Source organism: Sinocyclocheilus anshuiensis, unplaced genomic scaffold (genome assembly GCF_001515605.1).
Source record: "Sinocyclocheilus anshuiensis isolate Anshui unplaced genomic scaffold, SAMN03320099.WGS_v1.1 scaffold1857, whole genome shotgun sequence".
NCBI lineage: Eukaryota > Metazoa > Chordata > Actinopteri > Cypriniformes > Cyprinidae > Sinocyclocheilus > Sinocyclocheilus anshuiensis.
In genome coordinates, this window is record NW_015540280.1 from 169,444 (window position 1) to 186,054 (window position 16,611).

At 35.2% G+C, this 16,611-nt stretch overlaps 2 protein-coding genes across 2 annotated transcripts; both read right to left on the reverse strand.

Moving 5' to 3' along the window:
• Positions 1-2,271: 2,271 nt before the first annotated feature.
• Positions 2,272-7,786, reverse strand: rhoac (ras homolog gene family, member Ac). The gene is made up of 5 exons (XM_016484561.1): positions 7,693-7,786; positions 6,378-6,533; positions 5,713-5,833; positions 4,227-4,357; positions 2,272-3,154 (listed from the first exon to the last, which is right to left on the reverse strand). The coding sequence occupies exons 2-5, from the start codon at positions 6,531-6,533 to the stop codon at positions 2,981-2,983; spliced, it is 582 nt and encodes a 193-aa protein (XP_016340047.1). The 5' UTR covers positions 7,693-7,786; the 3' UTR covers positions 2,272-2,980.
• Positions 7,787-11,181: 3,395 nt separating this feature from the next.
• LOC107687302 (cadherin-like protein 26) lies at positions 11,182-16,355 on the reverse strand. The gene is made up of 10 exons (XM_016484584.1): positions 16,245-16,355; positions 15,355-15,477; positions 15,052-15,198; positions 14,847-14,970; positions 14,576-14,754; positions 13,484-13,615; positions 12,806-13,031; positions 12,494-12,706; positions 11,484-11,612; positions 11,182-11,263 (listed from the first exon to the last, which is right to left on the reverse strand). The coding sequence occupies exons 1-9, from the start codon at positions 16,353-16,355 to the stop codon at positions 11,497-11,499; spliced, it is 1,371 nt and encodes a 456-aa protein (XP_016340070.1). The 3' UTR covers positions 11,182-11,263; positions 11,484-11,496.
• Positions 16,356-16,611: the final 256 nt, after the last annotated feature.

The following is a 16,611-nucleotide window of genomic DNA, read 5'->3' on the forward strand; positions in this document are numbered from 1 at the left end:
CACTATAACTCTACAATAATGACAAAACCAAAATTAATTTTAAACGGTCTTGAACTGATTGATAAAAAATGCAATAACAAACATATTTGTACTGTTTTCCAAAAACAAAATAAAATAACACCTAAATTCTTTTGGAACTCTATTATTGATAATATTAATTGGAAGACTGCTTGGTTAATTCTAAATATTGTATCAATAACAAAACTAAAGAAATACATTTTTTTTAATCTAGTAAAGGATAAATACTGTTTTTCTTTAAAGGATACTATTGTGTACTATGAAAACAATGCTAACAAAGGTCTTGAATACACTGTTAATTTATTCATATTGCTGGCAAAATTTTATATACATAAACAAAAATGCTTAAATTCATCCCCAATATTTAAGGTATTTTTAGTGGAATTTGATTGTTTTATATCTTCTCTGAAATTGTTAAAAAACAAAAAGTCATTAACATGTATTTTTGGAAGGAATTGGCAGAATTTATTTTTAATCTAGTAAAGGATAAATACTGTTTTTCTTTAAAGGATACTATTGTGTACTATGAAAACAATGCTAACAAAGGTCTTGAATACACTGTTAATTTATTCATATTGCTGGCAAAATTTTATATACATAAACAAAAATGCTTAAATTCATCCCCAATATTTAAGGTATATTTAGTGGAACTTGATTGTTTTATATCTTCTCTGAAATTGTTAAAAACCAAAAAGTCATTAACATGTTTAAAATATTATGACATTATTTTCAGTTCCCGTTACTAATTAATGTCACACTTTGTATAGCACTGACTGTCTTATGCTATGCTCTGTTTGTTATTTGTTCTATTTTCATTAATAAAAACAACAACAAAAAAAAACATTACTAGTAGTAAACATGTTCTACACTGCAGACAACTGAAAATGTACTCTGACCAAACACACCTGGACCAGCTAATTATGATCTTCAGGAGCACTTGATTACAGACAGCAGGAGTAGGGCTGGAACTGAACTCTGCAGGTAGGTTCATCTCTAGGAACAGGAGTGGGCACCTCTGCTGTATTGTCCAATTTATTATCTCAGGTTCCAGTTTATTATCTCAGGTTCCAGAAGAGTGCTCACAAGCGCCCCTATGTGCCCTTTTGCTGAGCTTCACAGCATTCAACACTAAAGTGTGGACTTGGAGGACTGAAACACCAAAATCATTCGTGACACCGAACCACAAAACCAGTCTTAAGTATCACAGGTATATTTGTAGCAATAGCCAAAAATACATTGTATGGGTCAAATGTCAATTTCGAAAAATTTAAACTTAAGACTGGTTTTGTGGCCCAGGGTCACTCATATACTCTGAGTAGTATGCAATATGTTGTATGCCAGCTGCTGAAGACCTACAACAGGCATTTCCCAAAATGTGCAGTATACAATAAAGCACACTGGCACAGAATGAACCGTTAGGCTGCGTCCAAAATCGCATACTTAGTAGGTACTTCTTTTGATTGAGTGATTACTTAGTGTGCAAAAGCCCCTGTGAAGCACTTTTTGAGTTGTAGTTGTATGAAAAGTGCTATAAATGTTTGTTATTATTATTACTTTGTGATCATTAAACGGTATGTTGAATATAATCCAGGCATACTACATTCGTCATGTTGGCATTGTCATGTAACCTACCAACAGTTAAGGCGATCCACTGCCATCCAACTCCTCTCCCGTGGCCTCATGGGACAGTAAGGTGTCCATCAGATGTGCACTTCAAAGTCTTACTGGAAATAGTAGGTCATCCGGGTATTTTTTGCTTACATTTTCAAATTCGGACCTACTACTCTTTTCGCAAACATAAGTTTTTGTTACATAAACATACGTTATGTTTGCGAAAAGAGTAGTAGGTCCAAATTTGAAAATGACATTACATGACAACAGTATAGCATACTACTGTTTCACTCACTATATAGTGTACAGTACACTGTGCAGTCCCCTTTTGGAAACACAAGGAGAAGGAATTTGTGTGAATGAAAAAAAAAGACTTTTCAAATCTGATTTTCTTTACATTTTATTTCTAAATGCAAATGATTAAAAAAAAAAAACTATGCTTTAAATAAATCTTACATAAACATACATTATGTTTGCGAAAAGAGTAGTAGGTCCGAATTTGAAAATGACATTACATGACAACAATATAGCATACTACTGTTTCACTCACTATATAGTGTACAGTACACTGTGCAGTCCCCTTTTGGAAACACAAGGAGAAGGAATTTGTGTGAATGAAAAAAAAAGACTTTTCAAATCTGATTTTCTTTACATTTTATTTCTAAATGCAAATGATTAAAAAAAAAAAACTATGCTTTAAATAAATCAGTATCACTAAATGGTTTAGATCCCTAAAGTACAGCCCAGAATCCTTTCTGAGACATCAGCTATAAAAAAGGAAAAAGCCTGAAGTGGGAGGTTAAACACAATACAGCCCACTTCAATGTTCAGTGTGTGCTTTAGTTGAGCACAGAATAATCAAACAGAATAAAGCCGGGCAGATACACGCATATACAATGAAGAGTTGGCGACCTGGAGACGGACATGCGCTCATTTGACACAAACATTCATATTCTTACATATACAAACATACATACAATCTGTCCAATGCACAAAACCGTCGCCGAAGGCAGGACGCTTATTTAAGACCTTTTTTGTTTGGGACTAAAGAGTGGGTGGAGAAGAATAACATCAAATATCCTAGGTATACAGTCCGTTTGGAAATTTTATCTAATTTTTATTTTTTGCTTGATGTGACCAGAAAACTCTTAAGCCCAAACTTTGTGATGACAGGAAATTACGTCATCTTGTTCCCAACTTGTTCCTGAAGTCTTTCCGTTGGTTTGTCAGACATGATGTCCCAGTATCAGTCCGGTACTAGGACATGAATGCTAGGCTCGTCCCATCCTCCCTCCCTCCCTGCTCTGAAGTCTCCTGGGCTGTTAACTGACCTCCTCTCTTCTACAGGTTTCTATAACAGCAGACAGCCAGACTTTTTGCCCCGTTTCCTCGCTTGCAGCGCAGCCCTGGTGGCCATCTCGAACACCTCCCTCACGCCATCTTTTGTCTTGGCTGAGCATTCTAAATAACCAAAGGCGTTGATTCGGTTGGCCATGTCTCGTGCCTCCTCTGGCTTCACAGGCTCCTGAGTGAAGAAATAATTCAAAGATATCACAAGCATGTCTAATGCTGCGTTCAAGTCCTCCTGGGACGTTCGTACTTACGAGTTGACAAGTCGTAATTATGACGTCAGGTGCGTTCAAGTCAGTTTAGTCGGCACAAGAGGGCGGTGTACCTTCTTTTAATAAATTACAAGAAAATACAACAGGGTGTGCATTTTTTTACTTGGATTTCATTAACTAGCTGCGTAACAAGAACATGACCAATTTAAGTTTATAGGACAACTAAACTATCAATTTAAACAAAAATTTACCGTCAACTACAGACGTTGCATCCATCGATTCCGCCATGTTTCTCATTGACACGCCCTCAACTCGGAAACTCGGGGCTTAAAGAAAATTTCGAGTTTCCCACTCGTAATAACGACTTTGTGGTGATGTTCATGTGCGTTCAACTCGTAAATACGATCTATCCGACATGACTTGAACGTACCATTAGTGACTACCCAATATCAAAGGAATACTTCACCTAAAATAAGAACATTTTCATTCATATAGGACTACTCAAATTGATTCGTCACATTTTGTCCATCTTCCATTAAAAAGACAAAAATTTTATGCAGAATACCCAAGCTTACAATGAAAATAGATGTTATTTATGCTGTACAGCTCTAAAAAAAAAAAACACCTCCAAATATCATAAAATAACTTTGTTTGTTAACCATGGCTGACTGGAGTTTGACAGTATACATTACCATCCACTTAAATGGAAAACAGCAGCTTGGACATTCTACAGCGTTTAAAGGAATAATTGACCTAAAAATGAAAATTTGCTACAATTTACTCATCCTCAGGCCATCCGAGATGCAGATGACTGTTTGCTTATCAGAACAGATTTAGAGAAATTTAGCATCACATCACTTGCTCACCAATGGATCCTCTGCAGTGAATGGGTGCCGTCAGAATGAAGAACTAAAGAGTGGCACCCATGGGATCTGACAGCACCCATTCACTGTGAGTGCATTTTCAGCTAATGTTCATTGCTGGATGACCTTTTCCTTTAAGAATCATACATTTTACTAAGTAAAAAGGCCCTGCCTGTTTCATTTTGGCAAGTTCCCTTCGTGTGTGCTCATCATTTCGGAGATCCTTTTTGTTACCAACGAGGATGATGGGAACATTCGGACAGAAATGCTTCACCTCTGGTGTCCACTTTTCTGGAATATTCTCTGTGATGGATTAAAAGGAGAGAGTGGTAATTGTATTAGTTGTAGATTTCAAGTAATTTTTAAATTATGACAAGTATTTAATGGCTTAACAGAGTAAATCATCTTATATTGAGTTAATTGGTATATATATTTTTGTTTTAGAACGTTAATAAAAACTGAAACTGAGCACCTGAATCTTTGCCTGTTACCTCAGCTTCGTACAAATTCAGTGTGCATGTCTGTTTAGGTTTTGCTGTAAAGACCTGATGAAAACCCGATCATTCTTGAAAACGCATTTCTGCTTGGTGGCTAAATTGCTGCATCTTTAACTTTGATGTGAAAGCATTGTATTTAGACCACAAGTGAAGGTTTCATGATTCAGTTCATTAGAAAATTGTATTTATTCTTAGCTGACTGGTTTTACCACTATGAGAAACACACTTAAGGTGCTGATGAAATAGTAAAATAGTAAAGTATAAGAAAACAGACTAGGTGAATTTTTGTTTCATGTTGACTTAAAAATTGAGATGGAACTTAAATATTGACAGATCTTTTCTTCCGTACTGTGACGTACATCCAGTTGTAATGAATTATCATAGAAGAAGTTTAAAAATAAAGATGGGACTTAAATCAATCCATCAGTTGTTGATTGGATTTTGGGAAGTGGGCTCATGCAAGAAAACTTGCATTGATTGGCGGGGTTAAGCCGACTAAATTATTGCTTTTTTTCACCAGAAAATTGAGTTATGGTATTTTGATTATAAATTATGAGGTCAAACATTAAAAAACAAACAAAACCAGAAATGTGCATAGGTGAATCGTTCACAATAAGATCAATAACATGCATTTAGAAAATAGATTCATTTGATTTTCCATCTCATGCCGACTTAAATCTTGAAAATATGGTATCTTTTTTCAATTGTTTCATGTTGACTTAAAAATTGAGATGGAACTTAAATATTGACAGATCTTTTCTTCCGTACTGTGACGTACATCCAGTTGTAATGAATTATCATAGAAGAAGTTTAAAAATAAAGATGGGACTTAAATCAATCCATCAGTTGTTGATTGGATTTTGGGAAGTGGGCTCATGCAAGAAAACTTGCTTTTTATTGCTTTTTTTCACCAGAAAATTGAGTTATGGTATTTTGATTATAAATTATGAGGTCAAACATTAAAAAACAAACAAAACCAGAAATGTGCATAGGTGAATCGTTCACAATAAGATCAATAACATGCATTTAGAAAATAGATTCATTTGATTTTCCATCTCATGCCGACTTAAATCTTGAAAATATGGTATCTTTTTTCAACATTTAGAATTAAGGTGTGATGACTGGGCTAGCAATATCTAATTGTTTACGAGGACGTCTTACCCAAGCTATCAGGACTGTCGATGGAAAAGCACATAAGAATGACATCTGTGTCAGGGTAGGAGAGAGGTCTTAACCGATCATAGTCCTCCTGTCCAGCCGTATCCCATAAGGCAAGCTCTACCTGTAAGAAGAGAGATATCGGTCAATGTGCTAAACCAGTGGTCTCAAACTCAATTCCTGGAGGGCCACAGCTCTGCAGTGTTTCGCTCTAACTCACACCTGCTTGGAAGTTTCTAGTAATCCTGAAGACCTTGATTAGCTGGATCAGGTGTGTTTGATTAGGGCTGGAGCTAAACGGTGCAGAGCGGTGGCCCTCCAGGAATTGAGTTTGAGACCAATGTGCTAAACTATCTCAAATAACACAACAACTGTGGTCTCGCGTATAAAAGAGGAATGCACATGTATAACTTACAGCAGTGTAACCGCATCTATGCAACGGGGGAAGGACAGAATACTGAATATTGTTCTGGTGATGTATTTTGGTATACACATTCCCAATGGTAAATTTAAACTTTAGCAGCAGCGATAGCATTCAAGTTAGTAAGTTCAATCAATTAATCGAAAACTTATTGAAGTAAATATTGCACGCTATTACAATGCATTCATTGTTTTCTTGGTGCATCTCAATGAAAATAATGGTTTACAAACTGTGTGCGCTTTCATACCTGTTTTCCATCGACCTCAATGTCTGCAACATAGTTCTCAAACACTGTGGGCACGTAGACTTCAGGAAACTGATCTTTACTGAAAACAATAAGCAAGCAGGTCTTTCCACAGGCTCCATCGCCCACTATGACGAGTTTCTTACGAATGGCAGCCATCTGCAGAGGACAGAGATGAGACAAACGACAGGCAAAAAGAGCTTTACAGATCTGAAGCATTTTCAGAAAGAGACCAGGAGTGAAAAAGCAGCTTTAAAAGTGGAGAAATGCAAAGTTTGCTTTATATAGATAGATAGATAGATAGATAGATAGATGTTGAAGTCAGATGTGTTCTGGGAATCATTTCTATAGTCAACATGAACCGGAAACACAGCTGCGGAAATATCATTTGACCGGAAGTTACACTGCATCTGTATCGCTATGTTGAAAAAGAAAACAAGATTTTCCACAAATATTGACCAAACGATAAATGCTGTAACCGTAAAACACAACATTAACGATTGTCTAGGTGTATTATTGCGTGTAAAGATCGATATATTGATGAAAATAAACCGTCATGTCGCGAGGCCTGTTACCGCATCCCACCATCAAAACATTCATTCACACAAATAACACAATAATACAACATAAAACATCAACAACCACTTTAACACATATACTAGCATGCAAAATAACAGTTCTTCTTTAAAAGCAGACTCGCCTTGCAAGTGATAAACGTGAAGTGAAAGGGCTGGCTAAGTTAGCCGACATTTCTCAGAAAAAAAAAAACTTAAAACAGAAAAGGGTCGACACCCCATTACATAATGCTACAAAGACGTTAAGAAACAAAGTGTACAGCATTATTTTATCAACATGTATCTGACTGTAATCCTTCAGGAAAACGGTGTAAGCGAAATTACACAATCTTTGCTAAGAAAGCTCAACCCAAAGTAAAACAAGAACAATGCTTGCTTTAATCTACTGAAACATTGATTTTAACATATGTCTGAACGGTTTAAACTGTGGATTTCATTAACCGTTTAATATTTTATCTTTAATTCAGCTTATGCAAAAAACAAAAGGCTGAAAGAAAGAGCATAGAAAGCAACTCGGCTTCATATGAGGTTTAATCATGATCATGATGAACTGCTGTCATCAATCATCAGCATAAATGATGCAGCTCGTGTGAAATATATATGTTTACAGTCACAGTGAGTTTCAGGCCGTTGAACAGAAAATAAATCCATAAATCAGTGAAAATGCGCACGATCTCACGATTTCCTCATCTTCCATTCTCGTTAACTTTATGTATTTGCACAAAACATTTAAAAACATTTACCGTTTTCTTTTTGTTGTGCTCCGGGGAAGTATCGGCTTTGCTGTCTCTTCCTGGCTGCTGGTTTTAAAGTCCGCCCATCCTCGGTCCTGCCACGACACAACACCCGCCCGATACACCCCACTGTATCCTTCTCATCACTCAGCTACTGTAAGTATGTCCCAGGGGCTGGGCTTTATTAAAACTAGCAGATTTTAACTCGTTTCTGTTTGTCACTTAAAAAACTTGGAACCAGAGGCCTCCTTGCATTATTTATTTTGTGTATTACCTTTGACCTAGACTTGTAGTCTTAAATTATGAAATTCCATCCCAAAACATTTAAAAAACATGATGAACAAACAGATAAATTAACATTTTAGTGTACAGATGATTTAGGCTATGTAAATATTTATTCACCATTTCAATCACAAGCTACCATTTTGCCCCTAATAAAACTGAGAGAGATAAATAAATACAAAAACAGCTGATAAAAACATCCCAATAATCCACAAGTAATGCACACCACTCCAGTCCATCAATTAATGTCCTGTGAATTGAAAAGTGACATTTTTAACTTCAAACCTTTGCTTCAGAGTAAAATATTTCTCCACTGAAAGCAATATAAACCCAGACTTGTGGATTACTGTGATGTTTTTATCTGCTGCCTGGTGTCTCATTCTGACGGCACCCATTCACTCCAGAGGATCCACACTAAAATATAATTTTAGTACTGTGTAGCCTACAAATGATTTAGGCTATGTAAATATTTATTCACCATTTCCATCACAAACAACAATTTTGCCCCTAATAAAACTGAGATAAATAAATAATACATAAATATTTATCAAGGAAAATATCACATGTGATCCTGGGTTATAGGGCTGGGTAAAAAAAATATAGATATCTCGATATTAATCGGTTCTCATTTTTACGGAACGATATCGATTCTTAAATCCCAAGAATCCATTAGTCTATGGAATTACATCTCTGCCACAATTCTGCGCGCGAAAGATCATATTTTGAGCGCACAAAAGTGCGTTTTGCACGTGCACAAACTGAGTTTTGTGGAGAAAATATTTGTCTCGTAAAGAAGAACGTATTTAGAGCGCATGAAAATCAATTTTGCATTTAAAATAAGTTTTTGGATGTGTGCAGACCTTCTCTTTTGCCAGTGCAACGTTTCACTAGCTTGCTCACCTGATGCCCCCCCTAGAATGTTGTGATTGGCCAATCAGAATTTAGCAGCCTCATCTCTGATTAGCTGGAATTATGGCATATTGTAACGCTGGGTTGTGATGAGCGAGGGAGCCGTTGACATTTAGCGAGCACAGAGGGCGGGCATCAGGTGAGCAAGCTAGTGAAACGTTGCACGCGCAAAAGAGAAGGTCTGCACACATCCAAAAACTTATTTTAAATGCAAAATTGATTTTAGTACGCTCGAAATACTTTTTTCTTTGCAAAATGAACATTTTCTCTACAAAACTCAGATCGCGCGCGTGCAAAATGCACTTTTGTGCGCTCAAAATATGATCTTTCGCGCGCAGAATTGTGGCAGAGATCTAACCCTATACGCGAGGCCCACGTGAACTGATCATCTTCTCCACATTAATACCAGTTTCAGCACAAAATAAACATGACTAAACATCCGAAGTTAAGTTAAAAGAAAGAGTACAACTTTACAATCCGTATCCTGTCTCATGTAATCTCTCAATCAGTGTTTCAGCCGCGCAAAGACGTCAATATAACGGCTTGTAAACAATGTCACGCCATGTCACATTTACCTCAGAAAAACATATTCGGTGACCATAAACTCATTAGTCAGATAGAAAAATAAACTGTAGAGAGGGGCATTTTGCTAAATATATGCACCATATGACATATTCATTATACATTTTACTGTTCTTCAATGTTTAATTTATGTTTGAATAAATCCAAGTTTTTAATGACAGCCACCATTATGTTTATATTTTTAAAAAAGTAGAAATATTATTATGTAATTGCAACTTTATTATTTTAAAAACGTCATTAAGTGTAATTTTAACAAATCAGTCAATTTTAACCTTCAATATTATAATGTAGCACCAACTGACTCACATGTATATTTTACAGCATTAGTTGAGATTTTTTTTTTCCTTGAGAAAATTTGGCATGTATTGTACCTGATATATATCCAAAATAATCGATATTGAATCGAATCTTATCAAATTGGTAATCGAATCGAATCACAAGCTTGTGAATGAGAATAGAATCGAATCGTGAAATTTGTGTCAAAACCCAGCCCTAAATATTTATGTATCTTTAGGCCTACATAAAATTCTAGCTTTGAAATTAGTCCAGACAAGACAAAGGAGTCAGTGTATTCATTCAAACATTTTTTATAATGTCATTTCCATCACAGAATAAATGGTGATTTCAGATGTGTAGTAGAAGTATTCATGTCAGTCAAAAAAATTATATAAATTGTATAAATTCAAAATAGTCTTGTGTAAAATAAGCAGCAGACCTGTTGAGAAACACAATTTTGCTTCCTCACAAGGTTAAATGACAATAAAAGCTTAAATTGAATTGTCTAAAATTTGCTAAAAATTCCACAGGGCTAAAATGCTCAAAGTTGAAGAAGCAACTAATTTTGAATAATGTTTTTATATTATTTATTATTATTTATATCTCACTAGTTTAACAATTCTGCTAAAAAGGCATCTTAAACAAGCCTAAGTACTAGACAGACATGCATGCATTGTTAATCAACTTAGAGCAGTCATGTGTCTTACACATTCCTCTCAATTACGCTAGTTAAAGTAGCAGTGTTTTCTTGTGTTACATGGTATTTTTTCCTCCTGCTGACAGAATCTGAACAGTAAAGAAAAACAAGTTTCTGTCTAATTTGCCAAATCATGTCTCTCAGAAGGAATGTGAATGTGCCCTATATTGGGTGATGGTCTTCTGGTGATATGATTCTCATTATGAATGTGTGCACTTGTACTGTCAAATTTTAAAAGACCAAGACATTAATGTTTATTCCATTTGGGTGTGTAAGACCATCAGGTGGAAATCAGTGAAACATCCACTTTCCACATCCAGGTTCAAAGGCCAGTAAGGACAATTTAGGCCACACAGATTGTAATTAAAATAGATAAGCAACAGATTATTTTTATTTCCTTTTATTTGACTGCAATAAATAAATTACAATTAACAATATTAAAAAAACAATCATCACAAAACATGAACAATCTCTCACTTATGTATAAAAAAATCATTTAATTTAAAAACTATAACCAGTGTAAGAATACCCAGTCTTAGCAAGAGGTAAGGGTTGTTTATGAATGATTTCACATTTGCATGAGCTGATATAAATATGACACTTACATATTCATTCACACCATGCACATAAAGCAGAATTACATTTAAAACAACCAAAGCAGCCCTTCCTTTTAATTCACAGCGTAAAAGCAAGAAGTCAGTCATATAGTGCGTTAATCAAGATCAGTTTTTGATGTCCTTCATATTTTCACCGCACATTCAGTGGCATGAGTGAAGTCTGGGAGTGTTCGTGTTCCAGCTCTGGCTCGAGGAGTTCGTCAAGTAAAGCTGTGGCCTGGATAATAGAGGACATTAGTCTGAGCCTCTGGGTTTAACAAGGTGCATAATTTGCAGCAGAAACTGTGATTGGATCTAGATCTAGCTGTTTAATAGACCCTTTAATTTACATAATCGGAAACATCATATCAAGGATATTTAAATAACAAATCCTGCTAAAATAGCTGAAATTGGTGCTAGATGATTCTAATGAATAAAACTGCAAAAATAATGCGTACCATGCAATCAAGTTCAATGTGTTTCAGTGCTGTCAGGACTAAGAGATTGCTCTGATTCCTCCACTAAAAGCATTTGGTGCTTTGCACATTTCTTTGCTCTGATCTGACACCACGCCATCAACAGGATACCTTTTGTTTGAAATCACACACACACACACACACACACACACACACACACACACAATTATTAGATACACAACTTCAGACACACTATCATTCAAAAGTTTGAGGTCGATAAGATGTCTCTTCAGCTCAAGGCTGCATTTATTTGATACACACTCTCAGAAAAAAAGGTACAAAAGCTGTCACTGGGGCGGTACCTTTTCAAAAGGTACACTTTTGTACCTTTTAGGTACTAATAGGTACACTTTAGGTACTAATATGTATCTTTAAGATATCAATATAGACTATTTAGGTACAAAAGTGTGCCCTAGTGACAGCTTTTGTACCTTTTTTTCTAAGAATTACAGTAAAATATATTATTACAGTAAAAACAGTCATCTTGTGAAATATTATTATGATATATAATAACAGTTGTCTATATGAATATATTTAGATAAGTAATTTATTCCTGTGATCATGAATTTTCTGCATCATTACTCCAGTCTTCAGTGTCACATGATCCTTCAGAAATCATTCTAATATGCTGCTCAAGAAACATTTCTGATTTCTGTTGAAAACAGTTGCGCTGATTAATCTTTTGTAACATTATAAATGTCTTTACGGTTATTTTTAATTAATTTAATGCAGCCTTGCTGAATAAAAGTATTGATTTCTTAAAAAAAAAAAACATCTTACCTACCCAAACTTTTGCATAGTAGTGTATACGGATTCATATACAATTTAAAATGTATTGAATATTTTTGATATTAAAATGCATCCTCCAGTAATATAATGCAGAGGCAGCTTGCAGAATAAAATATTTAGATGAACCCAACAAGCATTTCTGCCGACTGCTCAAAGTGAATGTGAAACCCAGGATTGTGCTTGAAATGAAATCCTGCTCTTACCCAGCAGCACCGGGATGCTGAGGATTACGACAGCGATGGCAGTGACGTTCATCTTTGTTGCTGGGTCTTTGCAGTTTGCAGAAACATCACAGTCGCACACAAGCAGCGAGAGGGTCTGGACCGAATGCTGGCCCTGGCTGTCAGAGATCTTCAGGGTGAGTTGATGATCGCCCGCGTGTACGGCGCTCTCTTTGATCAGCCTCACAGATGTACCTGAGAGAAAAACAAAACAAAACAAAACAAAACAGAAAATGGAATTACACATTTGTTTGCTATTACAGTGTTTAAAAGATGATTTTTTTTTTCTATTACCATAGTTAGACTGAAGCCTCCATTTCCCCTGGACGTCTCCAGTCAGCTCGAAGTGTATTGGTGGGCTGTACAGGGCTGGGCTGAGAGCTGTAATGTCAGTCGTCTCCTCAGACAGACACATGGCCAGTTTGTTGGCCTCCAGCATCAGTCCAGACTCCATTCTCTCCATTGCACCCACTTGTTTCATCTTCTTCAATACTGAGGAGTCACTAGCATCTTTCTGAATAAACGGTGATTGGAAAGGACATTAATGTGCATCTGGAGTTTCCTCTAGAATGTTCAACAGTGATAGAGGTATATAACCCTCATCAAAACAATTCAATCAGAATAACTGGTTTCACTTTATTTTGATGGTCCCTTTAACACACTGTTGATTATAAGTAATATTGCACCTACTAAGTGTTAGTAGAGTATTAGTAGACTGGTAGGGTTAGGGTAAGAATAAGTTGACATGCACTTGCAGAGTTACTTAGAGTCAGTAGAATGTCTTAATAAATATTTAGCAGATATTAATCAGACAGTCTACTAATGCTCTAATGAGAGTTAGTTGACATGTAGACACAAAGTTACTTGTTGTCAACAGAATGGTCAAAAGGGACCATCAAAATAAAGTGTTACCTAAATAGCAACATCTGAAAGCTCTGAAGACAGAAACAAGTTTACACTTGGTCTACTTACCGTTTTCCTAGTGAATTCTGATGGATGGTCGTGTTTGTCGATGATATTCAGTATCACTGTGCTTGTGCTGGAGAGCTGCATCTTCTCCCCATGATCCTTTGCTTCAACCAGAATAGTGTATTTTGGGGCCTCCTGCATTGAAAAAGGCACAGCAAAGTTGAATACTATATCTGAACTACATCTGTGTCAGATGATCTTTGACCTTTTGATCGAAAAAGCTAAAAAGCATGCATAAAAACTCCTAATACTAAATGAGATTGGGGTTTATGCTAAAATGTGGTAAGTAGTTTAATAGCACAAACGTTTGACTGGGTAATGTGTAGATTGCGAATACATTGTTAAAAACTAGTTTCTGAAACAGGAAAAGACAAAATGACAAATACGATTCTGCATGTTAAAGAAAAGGAAAAAAACACGTCTGTCAAGTTCTTGGGACTGTATTCTCTGCATTCAGTTTCAGGAAACATTTAAATTTAATAGCTCTAATAACATTGTGTGGTATAACCATTAAATAAAAAATAATAATTTGAATAAGTGTACATATCGTAATCATTTTTAACAAGGTTTTTTATATATATTTTTACCTTAAAAATATATATATTTTTTTTACATATAGTGAAATATTTATTCAGAGATATTATGACATTTATTGACCATAGTCACAACGGTCTTTAGAGGCCTTTTATTTTATTGTAGATCTTATGATTTACGATTACCAGTGAAACAATTTTATTTACAAAAAAAAATAAAAAATACAAATAAATTAATAAAATACCAAAAAAGAAGCTACCTAATTATAATTAATTAATTGTAACACTTTGACTTTTTTGACTTTGACAAAAAATCCGAATGATCTTAAAAACCTTTTAATTAATTTTAATATTGAAATAATAACATGCTCATCATACAAGATGTATTCTAATTTATGTGTTTTAAATGAATGAATAATAATGTTGTTGTCACATATACAATACTAATAACACTATTTATTTGTCAATGGATGGATGTTAATGCATGTTGAAAAAGTTCAGGAATTTTAATGTTAAATAATACAAACAAAGGACTTCAGGATGGAAAAACTGTGTATGTTACCTCATAATCAAGGTATCCCTTGAAAGATATGGTTCCCGTCTGCTCTCCTTTTCTTTGCTGAATGAAGAAGTCAGCACTGGAGGCAGAGGGAGACACTGAGACAATTCTCAGCGTGAGCTGAGCGTTTGCTGTGCCAGGCTGGTCGTTATCAGTTGCCAGCACTGTGACCAGAAGCTTACCTTTGGGTAAAACAATACAAAGAGGATCAGGTGAAATGTTGCTCTTTCACCTGGAAACCGGTTTAAACCAGTTTTGTATATTTGAGTCATACCTTGTTGTGTTGATTCATCTACTGCGATTTCATACACATCCCGATTAAAAACAGGAGCGTGGTCGTTAACATCCAGAATATCGATATCCACAGCAACTATTGTATGTTTTTTAGAAAGATAGATCTGCAAGTCAACAAAATAACAGTCAGTATTAACTATTAAAAATACTTATTTAACTTAGTCACTGCTTATTGTAGGACTTACTCTCAGTTTCTGGTACTCCTCATAGTCAACTTTTCTATGAGCGTAAACTGAGCCGTTTCTGTCCACAGAGAGAATTCCTTTGGGGTCTTTGTCGATGCCCTGTCCATGAATGGCGTACTCTTCGATAACTTGCTTCTCAATATTTAACTTAAAAAGGATGGAAACATTCTAAATGATTCATTTGGTTGAGAACAAACTCAGAATTCTATGCTCTTACAAAAACTTATATTGCTTTTAATTGAATCAGTTGATATTCTGCTATAAAGTGGCCAGTTATTATAGAAAGGTTTCAGTATAACCTACATCTCCCAGTTTATATGGGAAAGGACCAGTGTGCTCTTCTTCCATGGTCAGGAAATCCACAATCCAGGCTCGCTTTTTGCGCATGTTTAGTTTTGATGGGGTTGCACTCTGAATACAGACACTCTGAAAAAGAAAAATATTACACAAAACATTGCAATTTATCAATTAGAAACTCAATAATATATTCCATTCATTTCAAATTCTTACCTTTTAGCTATCGTGTTCTGGAGGATAATAAGGTAATGGTAACACTATATTTAAAAAAAACAATTCTTACTATTAACTAGCATGCATATTACTAGCATATTGGCTGTTTATTAGTACGTATAAAGCGCATATTAATGGATTATTCTGCATGACTGTATTTTAGATCTCTTTATCCTATACCTAAACTTAACAACTACCTTCCGAACTATTAGCAGCAAGGAGTTTATAGAGGCAAAAGTCATAGTTAATAGTTGATAGTGAGAATTGGTCCCCAAACTAAAGTGCAACCAATGCAGCTTGTAACCAATAATAAGGTTGCTTTTACAGTATTTTAATGTGAATTATTTGAACACTTTTTTAGAAAGTAGTGATTTTAATATATTTATTTTTATAAAACGAGTAAAATGTTTTGGTAACACTTTATTACAGTGTCCCTATTACACATATGTAATATGTAATTATGCACTAATTAATTACAAGTAATTACAAGCAACTAACCCTAAATCAAACCCAAATCCCAAGAAAGTACATGGTATTGACTAATATCGCTCAGCACTTGTAACTGTATAATTACAGTGTAATTAGGACACCTTAAAATAATGTGCAACAAAAATTTTATGAAATTGAAAACTGTAATATTAAACTGATAAAAATGAATAAATAAAATCAATTTGGTTACTTACTGCAACAAGGAAAACAATCACAACAGTCTTCATTTTAAGCAGCGAGAGGGATCGTTCGCTCAGATTCAGGATCTTGCTTTTCTCTTGCTTTAGCTGTGCTTTAACGTGCATGTGAAGCAAGCTGGCTGTGTTGCTCCTTTAAATAGAGCCAAAGGAGGACGATTTGACAACATTTCTCTGGAAAACCATTGAATCAGATAAATTTTTAACAGCTGTAGCACTCTATTGTCTGATGGGCTTTCTAAGGAACGATGCATGAAGGAGTCTGGCAAGAGTCCAGACATTCTTAAACAGAACAGAAAACAAGACGTATGAGAGGCTACTAAAACAGGTTCTGGTTTCATTTAAATTGAAAATAAACACATTT